Source organism: Centruroides sculpturatus, unplaced genomic scaffold (genome assembly GCF_000671375.1).
Source record: "Centruroides sculpturatus isolate CEXI.00-Female unplaced genomic scaffold, Cexi_2.0 scaffold2114, whole genome shotgun sequence".
In the NCBI taxonomy this organism is placed as follows: Eukaryota; Metazoa; Arthropoda; class Arachnida; order Scorpiones; family Buthidae; genus Centruroides; species Centruroides sculpturatus.
In genome coordinates, this window is record NW_019386268.1 from 38,595 (window position 1) to 60,217 (window position 21,623).

Here is a 21,623-nt window from a genome sequence, read left to right on the forward strand (position 1 = left end):
CAAAATGATGATGAAGCCTTAATAAGATGGGCCTGGTTGAGGATCATAGGCTCTGTGGTTTTTCTGGTTAAGAACTGCACTAAGGATTCTGTTAAGCCTTTTCCTTCTCTCCTCCAACATGTTATATAATAATATAGTTTGAGAGAATTTGTTACAGTTCATTGGATGGAAGAGCTGCATTCATAGTCAGGATTATCATCACAAATAGATTCACAAGCAGTTTGTATTTGTGTTAAAACTACTTAAATGTTTTTGTAGTGATATTTCTGAGTTGTACAACCATCTTCACTTATTAGCAAGTTACACTACCATTTCTTCCAAATCATACTTTGAAAATGGTTCTCCATGATTTTCTAGCAACTCATTGACATCATCAGTGTAAATCCCAACAATGAAGTTCATGCTGGATCAAAATGTAAGTCTTTTAGAATTACCCACAACTCCACAAAATATTTTAAAATAACTTTCTAATAATTTTGCAATTTTTTAAATAAATTTTTCTCTCCCATAATATCATATTTGTTAACAATTCAATTTTATGGTGCTGAAATGTTGCATTTATGCTTTTGTATTTTGTCTTTCATCTACTTTTCTCATGTATTTGATTTTTTAGCTATTGATTTTGAAATGTATGTTAATGTGAATTTTTGTAAGAGAGGAAACATAAAATTAGGTTCTATTGTATAAAATAAAATTTAACATCCTTGAGAGATATTTTACTTTAAATTTATTTATCCTTAGAAAAATTGTTGTTCTCATAAGTTAAAAAGAAAAAAAATTTATACAAAACTATCAGTTACAACAAAATCATTTAAAGATATGTGCAGTACAGAATGAAATGCAAATGCAGTATTCATTTAAAGAATAAATCTTTGAAATCAAAATACTTGTTTCCAATTGGAATTTTTGAAGAACAAATGTATTTTTCTGAGTGGCATTTTTACACATTTTTAATTCAATGTACATTTGAATATTTTTAATAGGATAAAATGTAACTATTTGCAAGTTACAATAATTTTTATTATAACAAATTAATACTGTGAATAATTATGTAAAAAATAACAATTTATTTTAAGATTAATAATTATAGCATATCTAAAATAATAAACTTTTTAAAATTATGTATCAGTGTTAATAAAATTTGTCTAAATAAATAACAATATAAAATTCAATAGTTTTAAATTTCTGTTGTATAAGTTTTTTGTATAATATTTTAAAGTTTTATGAATTCTTAGAAAATATATCCAATACAATAAAAAGCAAAATACATGGATTATTATAATTTTTCCACCTGAAAGTTTACTTTAGTAATCTCATATCTGTCATTAAATATGTTTTTAGATGACTGTTTTAGAAGAATTTATTTTGGATGAACTAAGAACAAGTTATTTTCCACTTAAGTATAAACTATAAACTGGGAAATTATATCACAAAATACAAGAAAAAAGTTAAAAATGTTTTATATAAATTTTATTGGTAATTCTAAAAAGAATTATAGAAAAATTGTACAAAATATAAAGTTTCCTTTTTCAATTAGAATAGTTTAAACCAGTGTTTTTCAACCTTTTTGAATACGCGACCCCTTTACAAGTTAAAAAATTCTGGCAACCCCCACGGCCATATTAAAAAACTATATCAGTGATTTTAAAAACTACGTATTTAATTTTCTTTCTGTTGAGATTTAAATATCGATCAAAAAACTAATTGTACTGTAAAATAAACAGGCACAGCCTCTCACTGAAATTGTAATTTTTTTATTGTAGTGTAGGACCTACAAACCAAGGACTAACACTTGTCTTTTTCTTTTACCCGCGACCCCCCCATGTATGGCTTTGTGACCCACCTGGGGGTCGCGACCCACAGGTTGAAAAACGCTGGTTTAAACAAAGGTGTATAATCTTTGAAGCTTTTAGAAATATTAAAATAAATCAATTTAACTTTGATTTCTGTGAACTGAAACTTTTTTACATGAAAAGGATTAAAATAAATTTATTAATGCAAAAAAATATCTTAAAATTTAGATTTTAAAATGCTAGATGTAAAAACTTTGTTCTTGTTCTTAATGAATGAAAACTTTTATGATCAATAGTATCAGATTAGTTCATTGATAAATGTTATCCAGATTTATGCATTGGTTTTCTGAATAATAATTTAGAAACTCAATCAGCACATAACTTATTTTAAAACTTATTTGCCAAATGTTTTTATTATGAGTATGTTTCAATAAATATTAACCAATCACTGTTATATTTATATTACTAGCTAGATTTTTCAAAAATCATTATTAAATAAATTTTAATACGAAATGAAGTAATTTGTCATTGATACATGATAGCTTTGTTTTCCATAGTACAAAATTTTATTTAATAAACCAAACATAATCTCATAAAAACAGGCATGGTAATGCTTCACATAAAGCATATTTAAGCCTGTATGTTATGCAAATATAACAAAGTTAATAGAATAATATAAAAGTACTTTTGTTCTTTAATAATAAATTTTATGTTAAGGAATTTTGTTACGTTAGATTTGAACAAGAATAACTTAAAAATTTTTTTTAACCATCCTTGTTTAAAATGTTTCAAATGTTTATAATGCTATGAAGTTTGTTGTTAATGAAGGAAAATACTTGTATTTATTCAATTAATTCCACTTTGAACATTATTAATTTGTCATATTTTCACAATCAATATGCCAATAATCTGGTAAAAATCCCCAGATTATTTGCTTAAACTTAGCAAAATTCTTAATTTGAGTTATAATGTAAGAGATATTAATAACAATTTCCAAAACATTTGCTGTTTGTGAATTTAACCAACATGTTGTGATTTGTTGTTACCTACTTTAATTGTATTCAATGCATCATTTTAAGTTCTAAGAGTAGGGATAAATTATCTAAATAATATAATTAGAAATATTATGGTTTTGTGCATGCATGAATACATTAAATATTATTATAAATAAATATTTTATGGTGGGAATTTATTTTAGAAATATTTTATTTATTCATCAGAATAATTGAACCAAATTATTTCTTATAAAACTAAAAGTTTACATTGTAAAACAATTTTGAAAAACTGATTAATTTTATTACAGAACCTATTAATCAGAATCATACACCCCAAGCCAATGGATCAGTTACTAAAGAGGAAAATTCAGTATCCTACATGCAATCTGGTGGATTTACAGATGCATCTCAGAGTATAAGTAGGACTGGTTCCTCAGAAAATAGTACAACAACTGTTTCATATAAAAATAGCCCATGTAAGTTAAATTTTGGGATTTATAATGGAATATAATTTTGATAATTTAACACACTGATGCACCATGCATTTTAATATTTTATAATTTCCCTAAAGCACAAATTTTTCTTAAGATATTTTTCTATTACATCAGTTGTTAGTGAAGATTGTGAACAAAAAATTGAATCCTAATACATATATAAGTTTATATAAAATTATTCCTAGTTCTCTATAATGAAAGAAAAAATATTTACAAATTTTATAGTATCATAATGAACGTATGTGTTTTTAAAGGACTCATGTTATAAGAAAGTTAATTGCACCTCATGCCAAATAATGATTTAATATGATGGCAGTATTCTATCATAAGGCATTGATTTTTAATAAAAGATTGGTTTTAATGCTGTAAGACAGAATACACTACATTGTAACATTACACTATAATTTTAATGTCAATACTATGATAATTTTAGTGTCATTAATAACAGTTTTTTATTGTCACATTTTAATTTTCAATATATTGCTATAATAATACGGTCTCTCCTTGACTTATGATGTGTTTACGAGAACATAATCTCATCATAAGTCAAAAATATAATTAAATAAAAAGGCTATATGCAGTACGTAATGTGAGTTTGGACTATCATTGATTGTGATATCCCAAATATGCAAATGATTGCCATAACTGCCTTGCTTAAATATTTGAAATTTCTCATTAAGAGTAACAGTTTTCATCCTCTTCTCACAAGTAGCAGGAGAAATAGTGGGGTGTTTTGCAAACATAATGGGTATACAGTGGGTGATCGGTTAACAAACATAATCCATTCTAAGACTGTGTTTGCTATCTAAATTGTTTGTTAACTGATTATCAATTTACCATAGATTTTTATGGGAATTCGATTAATCCATTCTGGAGACACCCCCAAAATAAAAAATACAAACTTCTTTTACTACGTTTATTTATATGTAATAATAAAAATACATGCATATGCAGTCTTGCAATTTTATTAGTCATGTTTTTTCATTTGTGGGGGTTAAAGAATCTGTCCAATATCGATTGCTTTTCTCTTTTCTTAGGGATTTTTCGGAAGTAATTAATAGTATTGGAATTGTAGAGATCCCTAACCTCATTAACCTTATTCTGGTTTGGATGCCACTTAGATAATCGTTATTCTTACATCCTCCCACTTCTTCAAAAGATCTTTAGTAGCAGATGTCTACATGGTCATCTTTCGTCTTCCTCTTTTTTTCAAAACATCTCTCCGAGTTTCTTGTTGTTGTTCATTTGAGAGTTCTTAGAGTTCGTCTGTCGTCAGATCAGTTTCAGGTTTCATTATGAGCTCTAAAATGCTCTTTATTTCTCAGATGAGATTTTTATTACTCCATCAGCAGCTTGAGACTTCTTGATATCTTTCTTAGCTAAGATTGGCCCTACTGTAGATCTGTTCAAGCCATAGTGCCTAGCGACATCAGACATCTTCTGCCCACTTTCTACCTTGGCTATTATCTCTTACCTGGTTTCTACGGCAAGCACAATTATTGACACTCCTCTTTTTAGGCTCCATAATACTACCAGTTTCTTTTTTAAATAAAAAGTTCAGAAAAGCACTTACAAAAATTCAGAGAACAGAAATCAACTAACCTAGAAAAATTGTTTAAATGAAAAGTCCGAAAAAAATTCGAAATTTGGTATTGAAACGTTAACGAATATCCGAAGGGATAGTTAAACTTTCACCTTTCGTAAATAAACCCCGACGCAAAACTTAACGAGTGCCTGTCCGACAATCTCGCGAAGATAGTAGGCCGGATGGCCGAGCGGTCAAGGTGGCAGCCTACCGCTCTGGGGGACCCGGGATCGAATCCGGAAGGATCAAGGAATACCCAGGAATTTTTCGGGGTGTGGTCNGTCCAATGTCAATTGCTTTTCTCTCTTCTTCAGGATTTTTCGAAAGTAATAGCATTGTTGTTGTAGAGATCCCTAAGCCTATTAACCTCAACCTGGCTTGGATGCCATTCTAAGACCATTGTTCTAACATCCTCCACTTCTTCAAAAGATCTTTAATAGCAGATGTCGGCATTAATGCTCTTTTTCAGAAGAAAACATATTTCGCTGAGTTTCTTGGTGTTCTTCTGTTGTCAGACCAGTTTCAGGTTTCATTTGAGCTCTTCAATGTTCTATATTTCTCAGATGTAATTTTTGTTATTCCTTTAGCTACTTGAGTCTTCTTGATTATACAGTATTTTTTTTTAGATAAGATTGAACTGCAGCCTGCTGTAGACCTGTTCAATCCATACTGCCCAGCAACATCAGACATCTTCTGCCCACTCTCTACCTTTGCTATTATACTCTCGCCTTTTGAAAATAAAAACCGATGCAAAATTAACGAGTGCCCACCCGACAGTCTCACAAATACTATAAAAGAATTGTTTCTGTCAGAAAAATAAAAGGCTGGAATTACAAGGGAGTGTTTCAAAGTTCAGAGGACTACTCTCTGATCAGTATATACCAGGTTGAGCGTTGATGTCTCCCGCGCTCTGAAAAGTTTCAAATCGTTGCCTGAAGACAAGGGAAGACCATCAGTATTCATTGTTTTACGTTGTTTCTTCTTGTGTTTGTTCTGTGAGGTGTTCATTGTCCGAACATAAGAATCTTTCATGAAAGTGTTCATTATCCGATTTGTTCGTAGTCTGAACTGTTTGTTAAACGATCACCCACTGTATTGTAAAACACAAGAAGATATAAGATGGAATACATAAAAAAAAGTCTCAAGAAAGATCATTAATGCATCAGTACAGCAGCTTGAATTCAAATTCTAACCATTTTCCCATGTTTCACTTCACTCACATTAGCCATCATATGTTGAAACATTGGAAGTCTAGGAGCATCTGTAGTTTGAAATAGTTGATGAATAAGTCAAACTATAAGTGAATAATTATTAAATAATGATTTTTAGTAATTAAACTTATCCGCTCTGGCGAGAATGATGCCATTTTGTTGCATCTATTTGCTAGCGTGTCTTAGTTTACTTCTTAGCTCAGCAACCTCAGGTTGTTCATGCTAAGAATCAAAAAAGCTAAAGAACAACCTGAGGTCACTGAACTAAGAAGTAAACTAAGACACACTAGCAAATTGATTAATTAAATATCAAGCTCTGGTGTTTTTTATAAATTAGTTTCCTGGCTAGTAATGATTGTCAGAATTTATTTTTGAGTTTTTCAATCATTGACTTTGATTGAACAATAAATTTGAAACTATTTTAATTAATATCATTTCGGTAATGATTATTGATAGTATGAAAATATAAGTATATGATTTATATAGTAACAATAGTTTTTTTATAATTTCTTACAATAATTTCTAGTTTATATCTTGTTACTCAGTCAAGTTTATTGTAAAATTTCTAAACTTTAAAGCTATTGAATATATATTTTGGAATCAGTACACTAATTTTAAAATAAAACTATTATCTCACTGATTGATTTAAAAAAACTTTTAGAACATTAAATTATAAGATGAAAAAGTTGTTCTGAAAATTTTGCCTGCCTTTGTAAAAATTCATATAATGCAACATGCATAAATGCAAGTTAAATTTTAAAATAATTTTAGGAAAAAAGAATAGATAATTTTTTCTAGATATACTTCTATATACTTCCAATAATATATTGTTTTTACAGGCTAATTAAGTAATATGTATAAAATTAATTTTATAAGTTATTGAACTATCATATATCAAATTTTACTCATTATAAAATAAATTTTATTAATGTAAAAATCATTTACTATAAAGTAACAAAAAATTTGAAATGAAATTATTCATAAAAAAATTTTTTAACTACACTATTTGAAATTGACAATTTATGAAAAATTGTTTAAGTGAAAAAGCAAATAATAAATTAAAAATTATTGAGTGAAATATAATAAGAAGTGATTATGAATAAAAGAATATAAAATCAAAATTTTAATTTAGTCCATATGCTGTATTTTATTTTTATTAATCATTCTATTTTATTTAAACTTTAGATATACTTTTCTATCATTTTATTTTTTTATATCTATTGCTATGTTGTATAAATAATTATATGGCTTAATATTTTTGTTAATTACATTTCTTAGTTCTGAGTTTACCTGATCTGGGAGAAGTATCATCTGGTGAAGGTGAACTGTTCCTATCAACACTGCCTGATCCTCCAATTCCTGTTAATGAAATAGGACCTATTCCACCTCCACCTATGTTTTGCAATCCTTCCCCTTTAGTAACAGTAAAATTTTCATCAGTTCAGTGTAAGTATAGTTTTTGTGAATTTTTATATAAAATTTTATGAAAACAACAATAATTATTATAAATAGTGGTTGAATATTGTTACTGTGAAATTAGAGCATTAAAAAGTTTGACATTTAGCATAAAAATGAAAGTTAAAAAATTTGAGATATAATTCTCTGGTTTCTTTATTGAAAATATGATATAATGAAATCTTATAGGCTGCAATTTGAAAAAATTGTAGACCTGTAAATTTCCACTGTCATCTGTCTTTCCTTAATCTCAAGAACAGAGTTAGGTATATGAAAGACATGACCAGATATGGAAACCATAGGGGCAGAAGGTCCCAATTAACTATATATGAACTTCTGATGCAAACCAGAAGTCATGTTATTTTGGTTTAAAAATTTTCTCTTGAAACATTTTAATAGATGACTGGCACAACTCTATTGTTAAAGGAAAAGTATGATGTACAGGGTCAAGCCACTACTAATTTGAGGTGAAGAGCATATATTTTAAATTAAATATATTATTAAAAATTGCAGCCTGACATTGTGACTGTCAAATAAATAATTGCTCATTTTGTATTGTTTTCTACAATGCAAGAAATACTTTTATAATAGAAACTTGTTTAATAAACTTTAAGAAATTAAAATTATGATTTGTACAGTACATTTAACTCTGTATTTATAAAATAGTTTTTATTTGGAAATAAACCAGTTTTCTAATATTGTCAAATAAATGCATTTTGTATAACATTGATGAAAAACATACTGTTTCCTTGATTATAAGATGTGCTATGAGTTTGAAATTAATTTTAAGAATTTTTTGGAGAGAGAAATTTTAAAATAGGTTTTATTAAGTTTTCCCAAGTAATAACAAGTTAGAAAAATAATACAAATTCCATAAATTGAATAGTATTTGGCAGCTCTTTCCATGCTTTTCTTAAGCACATTAAAATGAATAACTATTCTATTAATATATTATATTAGTGATGGCTACATAGATACTGTCTGAACTAGCCATCTTATATTGAGGATATATTTTTACTTCTTTTTTTTTTTTTTTTAAACCATTAAAAAGTTTGGTATTTTTAATTGAATAAACAATTTTCATAAATGTTAAATATTTGTTTTAAAAATTTTCAAATTATACAAAAGTGAAAATATAAAGTTACTCTACCTGGTTTGAGTTTTAATTTTTATATTTAATTGTAATGTAATGCTGCATCATAATCTTGAAGGTATTTTAAATGTTTAAAATGAGTTTTTAAAGTAAATCGTCATTACTGGTAAAATGTTATTTTGAACTTGTGTGATTGTTGTGCAATGTATTCACAAACATTTATTATTGGTGCATAATGCACTAAGTAGTCAGTTGTTATCCAGGCATCAGGTGACTTTGTCAGATGAACAAAGTACCTTGATTCTGCTAAATATATAATCATGCTATTAATGTTAATTATATAATGCCACTATTAATATTCCATTAGATTATTCAACTAATGTTATAATTATATGGAATCGTTTTGACGCATCAGTTTTTTATTTCAAATAACTACCGTTTAAGACTATTATTACTTTTAAAGAACTTTTAAAAAATAAGTAGACAATTGAAATAATAATCAGCACAGTGATTGCTGATTGTTATTTCAGTTTGTAAATGTAATAAACCATCAATTCTAAGATGTAGCTCTTCTTGAACAAGTGAAAATGGATTAAAAAGGTGGAACATGTCAAAATCAAGGAACTACACTATTTTAAATTATAATTCTAAGAACATCTATTTATATTGATCCATGTTCATTCATATGTTCAAATAATAATAATCTATGCAGTTAAGACAGATGTGGATTAATTTGTTGTGAGAATGATAAAGAATAAATATATTTAAGGTCATGATTTTCTATTGTTAAATATTTTATCATTTAGCATATGGCAAAAAATTGGATGCCTAAATTTATTAGTTGTAGATATTTCATCAAATTGCCTACATGGTGACCAATTGGAATGTTATCAATTAAAGAATTCTAGTTTGGAAAAAGTGCAATATGAATCATTATACAATATAAATAGCTTTATATCTTCAGAGAATATTTAGCAAAAACTTGACTGGTAATGTAATTACAATTTATTATCAATTTTTTAAATTCTCACTTTAAAATAATAATAAAAAAAAGTAAATGAAATTGAAAAATTGGATTATTTTAAGCCATAAAAAATAATTGCTGATTAAATTACAGAAGTTCTCAAGTTTAATAAGTTTATATTCACATAAGTTTACAGTCTGTAAGTAGATATTCCTTATGTGTGATATGGCTTTTATGCAGTTTTACTATAATGGAATTTCAAAGAATCAGAAGAAACTTGTGTTTGCATCTATGAACAAATCCATTATGCATGAATATTACAATTCAAACATCACATGTACAGTCGGTGTTTGCAAGTATTTACTTTTTTTAGATGCAGAATATGAATTGTTAGTGTTTTTGTTTCTTAAATTTTATTACAACAGGTCCTAATTTTAAGATCATTTGTTTGACAAAATTGAAAATTGAACTCTCAATCCAGAACATTTAAAGGAGCTAGCAAATTGATTATCCTGATTTGATTCATAAAATCAAATTTAAACTATTATTTACAATTGAATCCAGTTATGCAAAATGCTACCAACCCTCAACATACTTAAACTGAGTAAATCATATTTAAAGGTTTCATTTTCAAAATAAAAAAGTGACTATGGTTTAGTTGCTGAGCTTTTTACATTAATAGTAACTGTTGAATATTCTGGTTATAGCTGTATTTATTCGTTTGTGAATTTTTTGTCTCTTTAATCCTTTTGGTAAACTATCTCACAGCAAAGGAGAAAAAAGAATGATTGTAAAGGTTACTTTGTGTAAGTTGACATTTGTGCATTTACAATATTGTAAAGAAAGAAACCTGTCATGTATACTTTTATAAAATCTTTGTACAACTTGCTTGTTACGATGTTTATTCATATTGTCATTGTAAATTGTTATTTATAGAAATGTTTAATTATTGCGAACCCAAATCTAAAAATATTGATTGTTTTTCAAAGCATATTAAGCCAAAAGAAAAGCGATAATTTCATCATATTACTTTTTACTCCTTGTACTGGTGTTTTAGTAAGTAACGATCCAACTGTATGAAATAAGAAATGTGTAAAACCCTTAGAGAACACTGAAGAGGAACCGAAATGTTACACCGGTTCGAAATGCATATGTGAAAACTAATAAAAGAATTTATTAACCTTTGCAGTAACTGTATGGTTTGGTTGTTTCTGTAAAATGAATATAGCACAATACTGAATTCATACATGACATTCATATATGACTTCAACCTATTTTTGAACATATGAGGGCAGGTAGTTTTCTACACAACTGATCCCAAATGTATTAATTATAAAAAATAAATATCTGTAAATTTTAGATATTTTTCATTTTGGAAATATTTTATAAACTTGCTTTACATAATTTTATTGTACATGATACCTGATTGGTTACAAAAAAGTATTTAATGAGAGGAATATTTGTATTTTGTATACAAATATTTATAATTTGGATGTGAACTAGTTAGTTGTTTGTTAAAATCGCACGTACTAAACTTTTATTGTCCGTTACTTGTAAACTATTCGTAAAAACAAATGTTTTTGGCCTCAGACGAGGTCTTCTCCAGGTTAAAATAATTGGATTCCATAGTTGTTTGTTACAAAATATATTGTCAAAGATGTGCTTTGTATAATTTTTACTTTGTGTCAATATTGAAAAGCCAGTGAGAACTCTATCATAAATGAGCAATTATTTTATTGTGACATCATCAAATTCTGGTCTTAAATTTTTAATCATATTTTTGATTTATTTAATTTAAAATGTATGCTCTCCACCTTCAAATTAGTAGTGTCTTCCCCTTGTAGGTCATACATTTCCTGTTAGCAATAGTCGTACTGGTAATCTATTTTAACTCCTTTCACGGGAAATTTTTGAATTGAAATAATGTGATTTCCAATACAAACTGGAAGTTTGCATATACAGTAATACCTCGACTTACGCTACCCCGACTTACACGAACCCGGAGTTACACAATTTTCAAATCTCACCGATTCATCTTTTGTTTGAGCGCCACGCAACTCTTGATTACTCACTCCCCCACGCTATTGTTCAGCTTACATGTTCGGAAATGTCGCGTGGAATTGACGCATAGCTACAATTTATTTTGTGTTATTTATTTCTGTGTTTGTTTTATCTATGGAGACTTGAGAGACTAATATGTCATCCAAACAAAGTAGAACTGATTCTTCTGCATCAAAGAAGAAAATAAAAACTTTATCTTTGGAATGTAAAGTTAACATTATTAAAGACTTCGATACAAAAATAAAAATTTGTGAATTGCAAAGAAGTTTGATCTACCGGAATCGACAGTCAGAACAATTATAAAAGGTAAAGAAAAAATTCTTGAAGCTGCGAAAAATGCTCAATCTTTAAATTCAAGCATTATTCGTAAATGTCACAGTATTATCGCTGAGATGGAAACAATATTAAAATTATGGTGTGATAATCAAGTAATTGTGAAAAATTGTATAATAATATAAAATAGGAAAAAAATAAAAATTCTAATTTCTTTGCAAAATAATTACAATGTATATTTTGATTATTAAAGTTCTGCTACTTTGTTTATAAAAATGATCAAGAGGAGATGTTTGAAAGAAAAACTTTTAAAATCTGCTAACATTATTCATAATCTGAGTATTACTCTTTTCTTCATGCATTTAAAAAAAAAAGAGGGGAGAATGGACAAAAATTATAGTTTTATCATGAAATTAGTGATGTATCAATATAAGATTGTGCTTCCATATGAATTGGCTATGTTATACAAAACAAATTCCAGATATATAATTATTATAACAGCATAATTAGTTACTGATGAAATTGATTTATTAAAAGAATTGTAATGAGTTGATATCTTCAAAACAAAATTACATGGTTTAACAAAATTTTAGAAAAATGAATTGCTAAATTTAATCTAGATGGAAATAGAAAATTCTTTCCATACAAAACTCTTATTATTGCATTTGAAATGAAGAAATCACTAATGAATATTTGAGGAGAAGGTTTGCACAAAAATTTGCATGTTTGGTTTTACCTATATCTGTATCCATTGCTAGCAAATTTTTGTAGAAACTTTAGTAGTAATATGGTAGTTTGACAAGTGCAGTTTTCAGAGAAGTAGAATTATTACAATCTTCATTCTAACTCATGAATGTTTCAGTATGCAAAGTGTGTGCGAGTGGGTTTTTGAATGTATATATAGAATAAATAAATGAATAATTTTTGTATATATAGAAATTGTATGAACTCCATAAACTGAATTGCATAACTTTATTCACTGAGAAAATTGAATGATGATGATATGTTAGATGTTCATAAAGTACTCCTATTCAACACTGTCTAGATAGAGGTTTAGCAGTCCAAATACAACAAATCTGGTATGGTGATATTTCAGAACATTCAGATGATGATTCAATTAAATAAAAAATTACTACCAAAATTCTAAACAGCATTGAATAGTACTTTACAATCATCTGGTATATTGTATTTTTTCTATATGCTAGCATGTTTTTTAGTAGTAGTGTTGTGCTTAACTGTTTTAGATTACTCTAATCTCTTCTTAATAATTTTATAATTTGAGTCATAAGTCAAAATACTTATTTTGTCATTTAACTAAGTAATTATTAACTAATAAATTTATTAAAACATTTTTAATGATAGTTAATTTTAGGTGAGCATAATGCCATTGTTATATTATTGATTTAAAACAATGTATTATCTAGAACCAGGGCTGTGGAGTTGCGTAAAAATCTACTGACTCAGACTTTTCCTTACTATCCGACTCCGACCAGGGGCAGACTTGTTACCGAAAGAGACCCAGAAATTCTGATGTCATCACGTGACATCAGAATAAAAGATTCAATAAATAGAGTTCTAATAAAGATAGACTAGAAACTTTTTATTCCAAAGCTAAAAGACTTCTCTAAGTAATATATAAATACTGTAAGGTCTCGTTTTATGCGGATTTTTTTAATGCGATTTTGAAGTTGTGTGGTTTGTATTTCATCCAAATTTTTTTTGGACAAACATACAAATAGGCTTGTTTAGGAAGCCCGCGTATAGACAGTCTCCAAAAATCGTGGGACGCTCAAAGCTCACTCCATTTGTTCCACTGACATAACCTTTATGGATATAAACGACAGCTAGATCTACCTTAATCGCTTTAGTTCCTAGCAATTTTTGATATAAATGTAATTAAACATAAAAAATACTTAAAACTGAAAAAAACGAAAGAAATGCGTTAATTTTGAAAAAAAAGCTTCAAAGTTTAACTTTCTTTGTCTCGCCCTTCTGTGAAATTTAACACCGATGAGTCAGTTTATACATCTGGATGACCTTGAACACAGCTGGAGTTGGATTTCCCGGGGCATTCTCAAATGTCGCGGGAGGACGGGTTTAAAGTAGGGTGAACACTAGCTGGCCGTATATTTTTAAATGTTTTTNAAATTATGGTGTGATAATCAAGTAATTGTGAAAAATTGTATAATAATATAATATGTTATACATATGTATTATCTAAGATTTTATTAAACATTTTTTTCTAAATTATTTCTTTTTTTAGTCTCCTGCCCCAATTAAAAATTATTTGTATGTATTTATATGCAAAATTATACCCCGACTTATGCAAATTCAACTTATGCGGTTATCGCTCGGTCCCACCTAGTGCGTAAGTTCGGGGTATTACTGTAGTTAATTGGGCCTCCTGCCCTCAAGCTTTCCATATCTAATCTCAGCATTCATCTTTCTAACTCTGTTCTTGAGATTAAGGAAGGACAGATGGACAATAGTGGGAATTTATAGATCTACAGTTTTTTCAAACTGCAGCCCAATGATGAATGTAGATAGACTATGATCTTACTAACTATTTTTTAAAATGTGATGCTGTTACCAATTGTAGTTTCAGGAAGATTGGAAATGTTGTTGATATCAAGAAATTCAAAAAGATTTGAAATAAAATGATTTGTTTTTGATTTTTAGCTTTTTTAATAAAGTTTTTTCTTTAAAAATGTTTCTTAACCACTTTGAAACAATTCATAATTTTTTCATTTCTTTTAGAATGGATTTCTGATGTTCACAAAATCTACTGAACTGTAGAACTATAGAATGAAATATTAAAATTCCAAATGTTAAAAAAGAGTTGATATAATGCATTGTTGATTCTAATGTTCCGTTTTGTTCATACTGGGAAGATGAACCAATTGTCCTGAAAAACATTTAAATCACATTAAAAAAGTGGACTCCTTAATATTGTCTGTCATATTTTTTTTCTCTGAATTTTTTATTTTTTAAAAGTTTTTATTATGCAATATTTTTAATGTAAAATAAAATTTATTATATAACAACATATCTTCAGTGTCATGATTATCCTTCTTCCCCTAACTTATTTTATTAATCATGCCATTTTTTTTCAAATATAATTTTATAGTTGGCAAAGATTGCCTGTATTTTAAATAGTTTTATACTTGCAGCTACATATTATTTTATATTAAAACTTTTTGATTTAGAAAAAGTTGTCTGTGAATTTAAAATATTAGTATAAATAATCCATCTGTAATATGAAAATATTTCTCTCTAATTTTTTTACAGATGAAGATGAAAATGAAGCAATTGTTGTAGGGCAATCTGATGCTGCGGTTGATACTTCTGTGGTTGAAGAAATCCCAGCTAAAGAGCCCCAGTTATCTGCAATGCCAAAGAAAAGTGCATTGAAAAAACGTTATGGGTTGTCCTCGACTTTGCCTTCACAAGTTGTTCAAACAAGTACAGCTGCAAACCAAAACATTAGTGATGTTACACCTTTATCATCCCAAAATAAGATAATTAATTGGTTTGTTTAATTTAATGACTTTTTAAAACTAATTTAATAACTTATTTATAATAAAACAAAAATTTTTATTTTATTAAGAGAAGTTTATATGAAGATCACTTAAAGTTTGCAAACTAATGTTTTTCTTAACTAAATTTTAATACAGATAAAATTATCTTTTAATATAAATTTTATTTATTATAAAACACATGTATTCTATATATTATTCTGCTTTTTATAACCTTGCACTATTAAGAAGAGAACCAGTCCTTATGCTCCTAACATTATAAAACTGCTTGTTTATCTCCTTGATAACCACCTCATTATCATTGATTTTTTTTTTTTTTCCCCCTCCACTAATTGCATATTTTTTTTGCAACAGCGTGAAGGAATTTTGATATAATGCTCTGTAGTGGATGAGAAATAATGATCTATTTCACTTCAGATATGGTTCTATCATTTGAGGCATATTTGAGGCCAAATACTATTGTCTTGAGAGAATATTTTCCAAATCTATGTCAGGATGCATGCATAATAATAATGTCTTTTTTTAACTTCATGCAACATATGCATTGGAATTCAATGTGAATACTATGTAGGGATATTATTGTTCAATTTATGCTTTATAGATGTCTTTTGAAATTTCAGATAGCTATTTTTTATAGTTTGTTCCTTCCAAGGGTATGTTACAATGATCATATATTCTGTAATTCTTGGCATTTGCTAACTGAACACTTATCTGTCACTTTATCATGGAATGTACACTACGTCCTGTATCTTTTAGGTTGTGTCAATGTTTTTATTCACTTTTTACTAATATAATCATTTTTCAAGATTAATGAAACTTTTCTAGGCATGTTTGCCACTGTTAATAATTACAATTCACTATGTCTGCCTCTCTGATGTAATCATTTCATAACAATGTATAGTGCAAACATCTTATGAATTATGCTGAAATTTTGCATCATAGCAAAGACATACTATGAATTAATCATTAAATTAATTCTATACTCTGACTGTGCTAAAAGATTAAAAAAAATAGTTATTCAGTAAGTTTTAATATGTGGGGTAGAGTAAAAAATAAGCAAGAATGTCCAAATATCTCAAACTGCAAAGAAGTGGGGGCAACACCTTTCATGCTAAGTATGTGAACAAGTCAGCATGCATAAAGGTTGGTATCAGTTCAGACTTTTGGATTGTCAGAAAGATTGTCTGTTTTTTGTGATGGAACAATGAATTAACATAGTCTTGCTACAAACTGGAGAAAAGTTGTAGTGAGACTCTGACAATGCTTGGGCTAGTGTATGGCAACAAAACTATGCCACAATTCAGAATTTACAAGTGGTTCAAGAGGTTTAAAGAAGATAAAAATCTGTGAAAGACGACCCTATCCATACAGACCTGCCACAGCACAAAACAAACAAACAGTTGATCAGATTTGAGAGGAAATTAGATGCAAACAATTAATGATCTGTCCAAAAATAAACATTTTCCATAGTTTGGCCCATAAGATTCTTCACAGTGATCTCAGAAAGTATTGTTTATTAGCGTACTACCCCAAGAGTTCTAACAGATGAACAGGGCTATTGAGAGTTTGTGTGGAGCTTGGGGAGTACAGCAGGCTTTTTTGCCTCTTTGTGAGCCCTTTAACTAGCTTTTTCTGTCTTTTTAACTAAATGAAATATGTTACCTTTATTTAATACAGAAACATTCAATCTTAAAGATTTCGTTTTCTGTTAGCAAAATGTAACATTATATTTTATACTGTAGCAGTAGGAACTACTGTGGACCTATCTCCTGGAAATTTCTCCAGGCTCAGTAAAATTCCGAGCTTCTCTGTTTATACCCTGCAAACAAACAATGGACAGAACAATTCTTCATCTAAGGCAAACTGACCATTATATCATGGATTTCTCCTACATCCAGAAAAATATCCATTATTCAAAAACTTTTTGTTAACACCCTACATATAAGAAATACCTGTGCTTGAAATTATTCAATCTCTTAAGATCTCTGTCCTTTATAGATACATGTATGTTACAAGATCATACATTATGTTGTATGTGTGTTTGACGAAGTATAGGAAGATTTGTACTGATGACATGTATATATTGTCATTAGTATGAAACGTTATTGTTGAGTGAGGACAACAATGTGATTCCAAGGTGCAATAGTCTCAAGATGCCACATGCCTTTGCTGCAGACACCTGCTTGTCTGGAAGTGTCAAGCTGGAAATAGCTTCCCACCACTAATCAATATGTTACAGGAGAGAGCTGATACACAGCTGCAACATTAGCAATATGACCATGATAAATATGCATGTATTTTTTTTAATTCAATAGACAACTTAGAAATGCCCAAATATTAATTAAATGTTGAAAAACATGATATTTACAATAAACAGGGCTAGTAAAACATCCATTATTCCAAGTTACAGATCTGCTAAAAGGATATAAAATTAAATTGATTTGGTGGGACCTGAGAAAAATCCATTATTCAAAGAGATCCATTGTCCTGTGATCTGTTAAAATGAGATTCTACTGTTTATAGCTATTTGTTACAAGTTATAAAATGATATGACTATTTTGTTTAAAAAAATCAAAAAAGAAAGTTAAGAAATAAAACATGGCTGTAGTGTAGCAAGTCATGTATTGAAAAAACAAATTACAATGCAGTTTCTAAATGTTATACTGTAAGCCATCTATAAATATTGAGTTTCTCCAAAAAAAAAAAAAAAGAAAGAAAGAAATCTTTTCTCATGATGATAAAAAATTTTTAAATTTTATATGATGTATTAATTTTCTTTCCACTTGTGTACTTTTTGGATGTGTCTCATGCTACTATTTTTAAAATCTTAATATGTATATAATAATGCTGTTCATTGTAAAGTTAACAGTTTTTGTTTCATTCAATACAATGACATTTAAGTGTAGAACTGATTTGAAATTTTAATTGGATTGAAAGAGGAATTTAAAATAAAAATTTTTATAAAAATTGTAGTAAGATAATTTAAGACTTAAAAAAATTTCTTATTTGATTATGTTGATAAAAAAAAAAAGAAAATGTGTTACATTAAGTTTTTAATTTAAATTAATTTAACATATAGACTTCTCTTATTTTTCTTATATTTAGCATAATTAATCATCTTAAATTCTTTATTATTAAAAATTAAAATTATATTTTTAAATAGCTCAGTTTTTTTGGATAAACTTCATTTAGAAGCTAATTGATATGAAAATATACTCCCACAACTGCTGTAAATGATCAGGCTTAATTTGGATATAATGATTATAAATTAGAAATGAATTTGGCACTAAAGTGTGAGGTGTTATGCACCATCTTGTATTATAATTATTAATTTTATCGATCATTTAAGGCAGTTGTGGTAATATCAGGTTTCGATTGATGTGCATAATTGATATGAATTTATATTATTATGAATCATGAATTACAAATAAATTTTGAAATTTGGTTAAATTGAGATAGAATAATATAATGAATTAATAAAATACAATTTTAATGACTGTTATTTTGAAAATTATACGTATAGTTACTATCAGAAAAATAATTTTGACTGTGATATAATTCTGCCAAGAATTCACTCCATTGTTTAACTATCTGACTGATTATAAAACACATTTCTCCATTATTTCTTAAATTGCATTATCGTACTTATCATCAGTGCATGCACAATATAACAATCATCTCTTTCAAACTGAAGAGGTTTTTTTTCAATATTAATTATTATTTTCTTTGATAAAAATACTTTAAGATATGAGTACACTGAGCACTTTGAATTTAATTTCATAGAATTAAAAGGTGAATATTTTTTCAGTGGTTTTCTAATAAAGTAGTCTATTCATTATTAATTTCCAATTCATTCTATTAAGAGAATTTGTGTTTGTTTCTCTGTTAATATTTAAAAAATTTTTCAGAATAGAGCAATTTTTCTATTTAGGCAGATTTCCATTTTATTCAGGTTCTATTTTAGGCATGTTTTACTGTAATATGAAATATTTGAAATTTTGAATTTAGACATTGAATTTTATGAAATAATTGGTCTTCAGTTTTGAATCAAATAACTAATGCAAAAAATATAAGATGATCTGTATATATATATATAAGCTAAAAGTGCAATGTGCCATTAACTTTTATCAAAAATTTAACAATTGCAACTAATTTTCAATTTTAAATAATTTGGTAATCTCATTTCTGAGTAAGTCAATTAGTTCTTTTTAATTTTGATGATGATATTTAATGTAATTATATTATTAGTGAGTCTCTTGCTGTTAAAGTTCATTTAGCATAACAATATTGTTATGCTAAATAAAATATATATTCATTAATCATTTGTATTATTATTAGTTTTTTATGATTTTTACATAGAAAACAACTCTGCTTTAAATTTTTAATAATCAAATTTTTCTCAAGAAGATTGATATAAAATAATTTTAAAATAATTATCAAAAATTTTCTTTTTAATACTAATTGTTTGAAGTGAAGAGATTAACTTGTCAACATAATTTCCATTCCATTTCCATTTAATCATTAATATTAAAAGTACTAGAAAGTATTTAAAAATATACAGAAATAAATGGAATAATGATCATACTTTTTTATAATTATATATAACAATAGGAAAAAAATAAAAATTCTAATTTCTTTGCAAAATAATTACAATGTATATTTTGATTATTAAAGTTCTGCTACTTTGTTTATAAAAATGATCAAGAGGAGATGTTTGAAAGAAAAACTTTTAAAATCTGCTAACATTATTCATAATCTGAGTATTACTCTTTTCTTCATGCATTTAAAAAAAAAAGAGGGGAGAATGGACAAAAATTATAGTTTTATCATGAAATTAGTGATGTATCAATATAAGATTGTGCTTCCATATGAATTGGCTATGTTATACAAAACAAATTCCAGATATATAATTATTATAACAGCATAATTAGTTACTGATGAAATTGATTTATTAAAAGAATTGTAATGAGTTGATATCTTCAAAACAAAATTACATGGTTTAACAAAATTTTAGAAAAATGAATTGCTAAATTTAATCTAGATGGAAATAGAAAATTCTTTCCATACAAAACTCTTATTATTGCATTTGAAATGAAGAAATCACTAATGAATATTTGAGGAGAAGGTTTGCACAAAAATTTGCATGTTTGGTTTTACCTATATCTGTATCCATTGCTAGCAAATTTTTGTAGAAACTTTAGTAGTAATATGGTAGTTTGACAAGTGCAGTTTTCAGAGAAGTAGAATTATTACAATCTTCATTCTAACTCATGAATGTTTCAGTATGCAAAGTGTGTGCGAGTGGGTTTTTGAATGTATATATAGAATAAATAAATGAATAATTTTTGTATATATAGAAATTGTATGAACTCCATAAACTGAATTGCATAACTTTATTCACTGAGAAAATTGAATGATGATGATATGTTAGATGTTCATAAAGTACTCCTATTCAACACTGTCTAGATAGAGGTTTAGCAGTCCAAATACAACAAATCTGGTATGGTGATATTTCAGAACATTCAGATGATGATTCAATTAAATAAAAAATTACTACCAAAATTCTAAACAGCATTGAATAGTACTTTACAATCATCTGGTATATTGTATTTTTTCTATATGCTAGCATGTTTTTTAGTAGTAGTGTTGTGCTTAACTGTTTTAGATTACTCTAATCTCTTCTTAATAATTTTATAATTTGAGTCATAAGTCAAAATACTTATTTTGTCATTTAACTAAGTAATTATTAACTAATAAATTTATTAAAACATTTTTAATGATAGTTAATTTTAGGTGAGCATAATGCCATTGTTATATTATTGATTTAAAACAATGTATTATCTAGAACCAGGGCTGTGGAGTTGCGTAAAAATCTACTGACTCAGACTTTTCCTTACTATCCGACTCCGACCAGGGGCAGACTTGTTACCGAAAGAGACCCAGAAATTCTGATGTCATCACGTGACATCAGAATAAAAGATTCAATAAATAGAGTTCTAATAAAGATAGACTAGAAACTTTTTATTCCAAAGCTAAAAGACTTCTCTAAGTAATATATAAATACTGTAAGGTCTCGTTTTATGCGGATTTTTTTAATGCGATTTTGAAGTTGTGTGGTTTGTATTTCATCCAAATTTTTTTTGGACAAACATACAAATAGGCT

At 27.5% G+C, this 21,623-nt stretch overlaps 1 protein-coding gene across 3 annotated transcripts in view; it reads left to right on the forward strand.

Annotated features, from left to right (window-relative positions):
- LOC111614338 (phosphatase and actin regulator 1-like) overlaps window positions 1–21,623 on the forward strand; it is a 57,666-nt gene that overhangs the window by 29,464 nt on the left and 6,579 nt on the right. For 2 of the 3 annotated variants that reach the window (XM_023355710.1, XM_023355711.1), the window contains exons 4-6: window positions 3,097–3,264; window positions 7,357–7,524; window positions 15,213–15,453. In XM_023355710.1, coding sequence (XP_023211478.1) covers window positions 3,097–3,264; window positions 7,357–7,524; window positions 15,213–15,453 — 577 coding nt within the window. The remainder of the gene's footprint in view (window positions 1–3,096; window positions 3,265–7,356; window positions 7,525–15,212; window positions 15,454–21,623) is intronic. The other variant, XM_023355712.1, reaches the window with a different exon arrangement.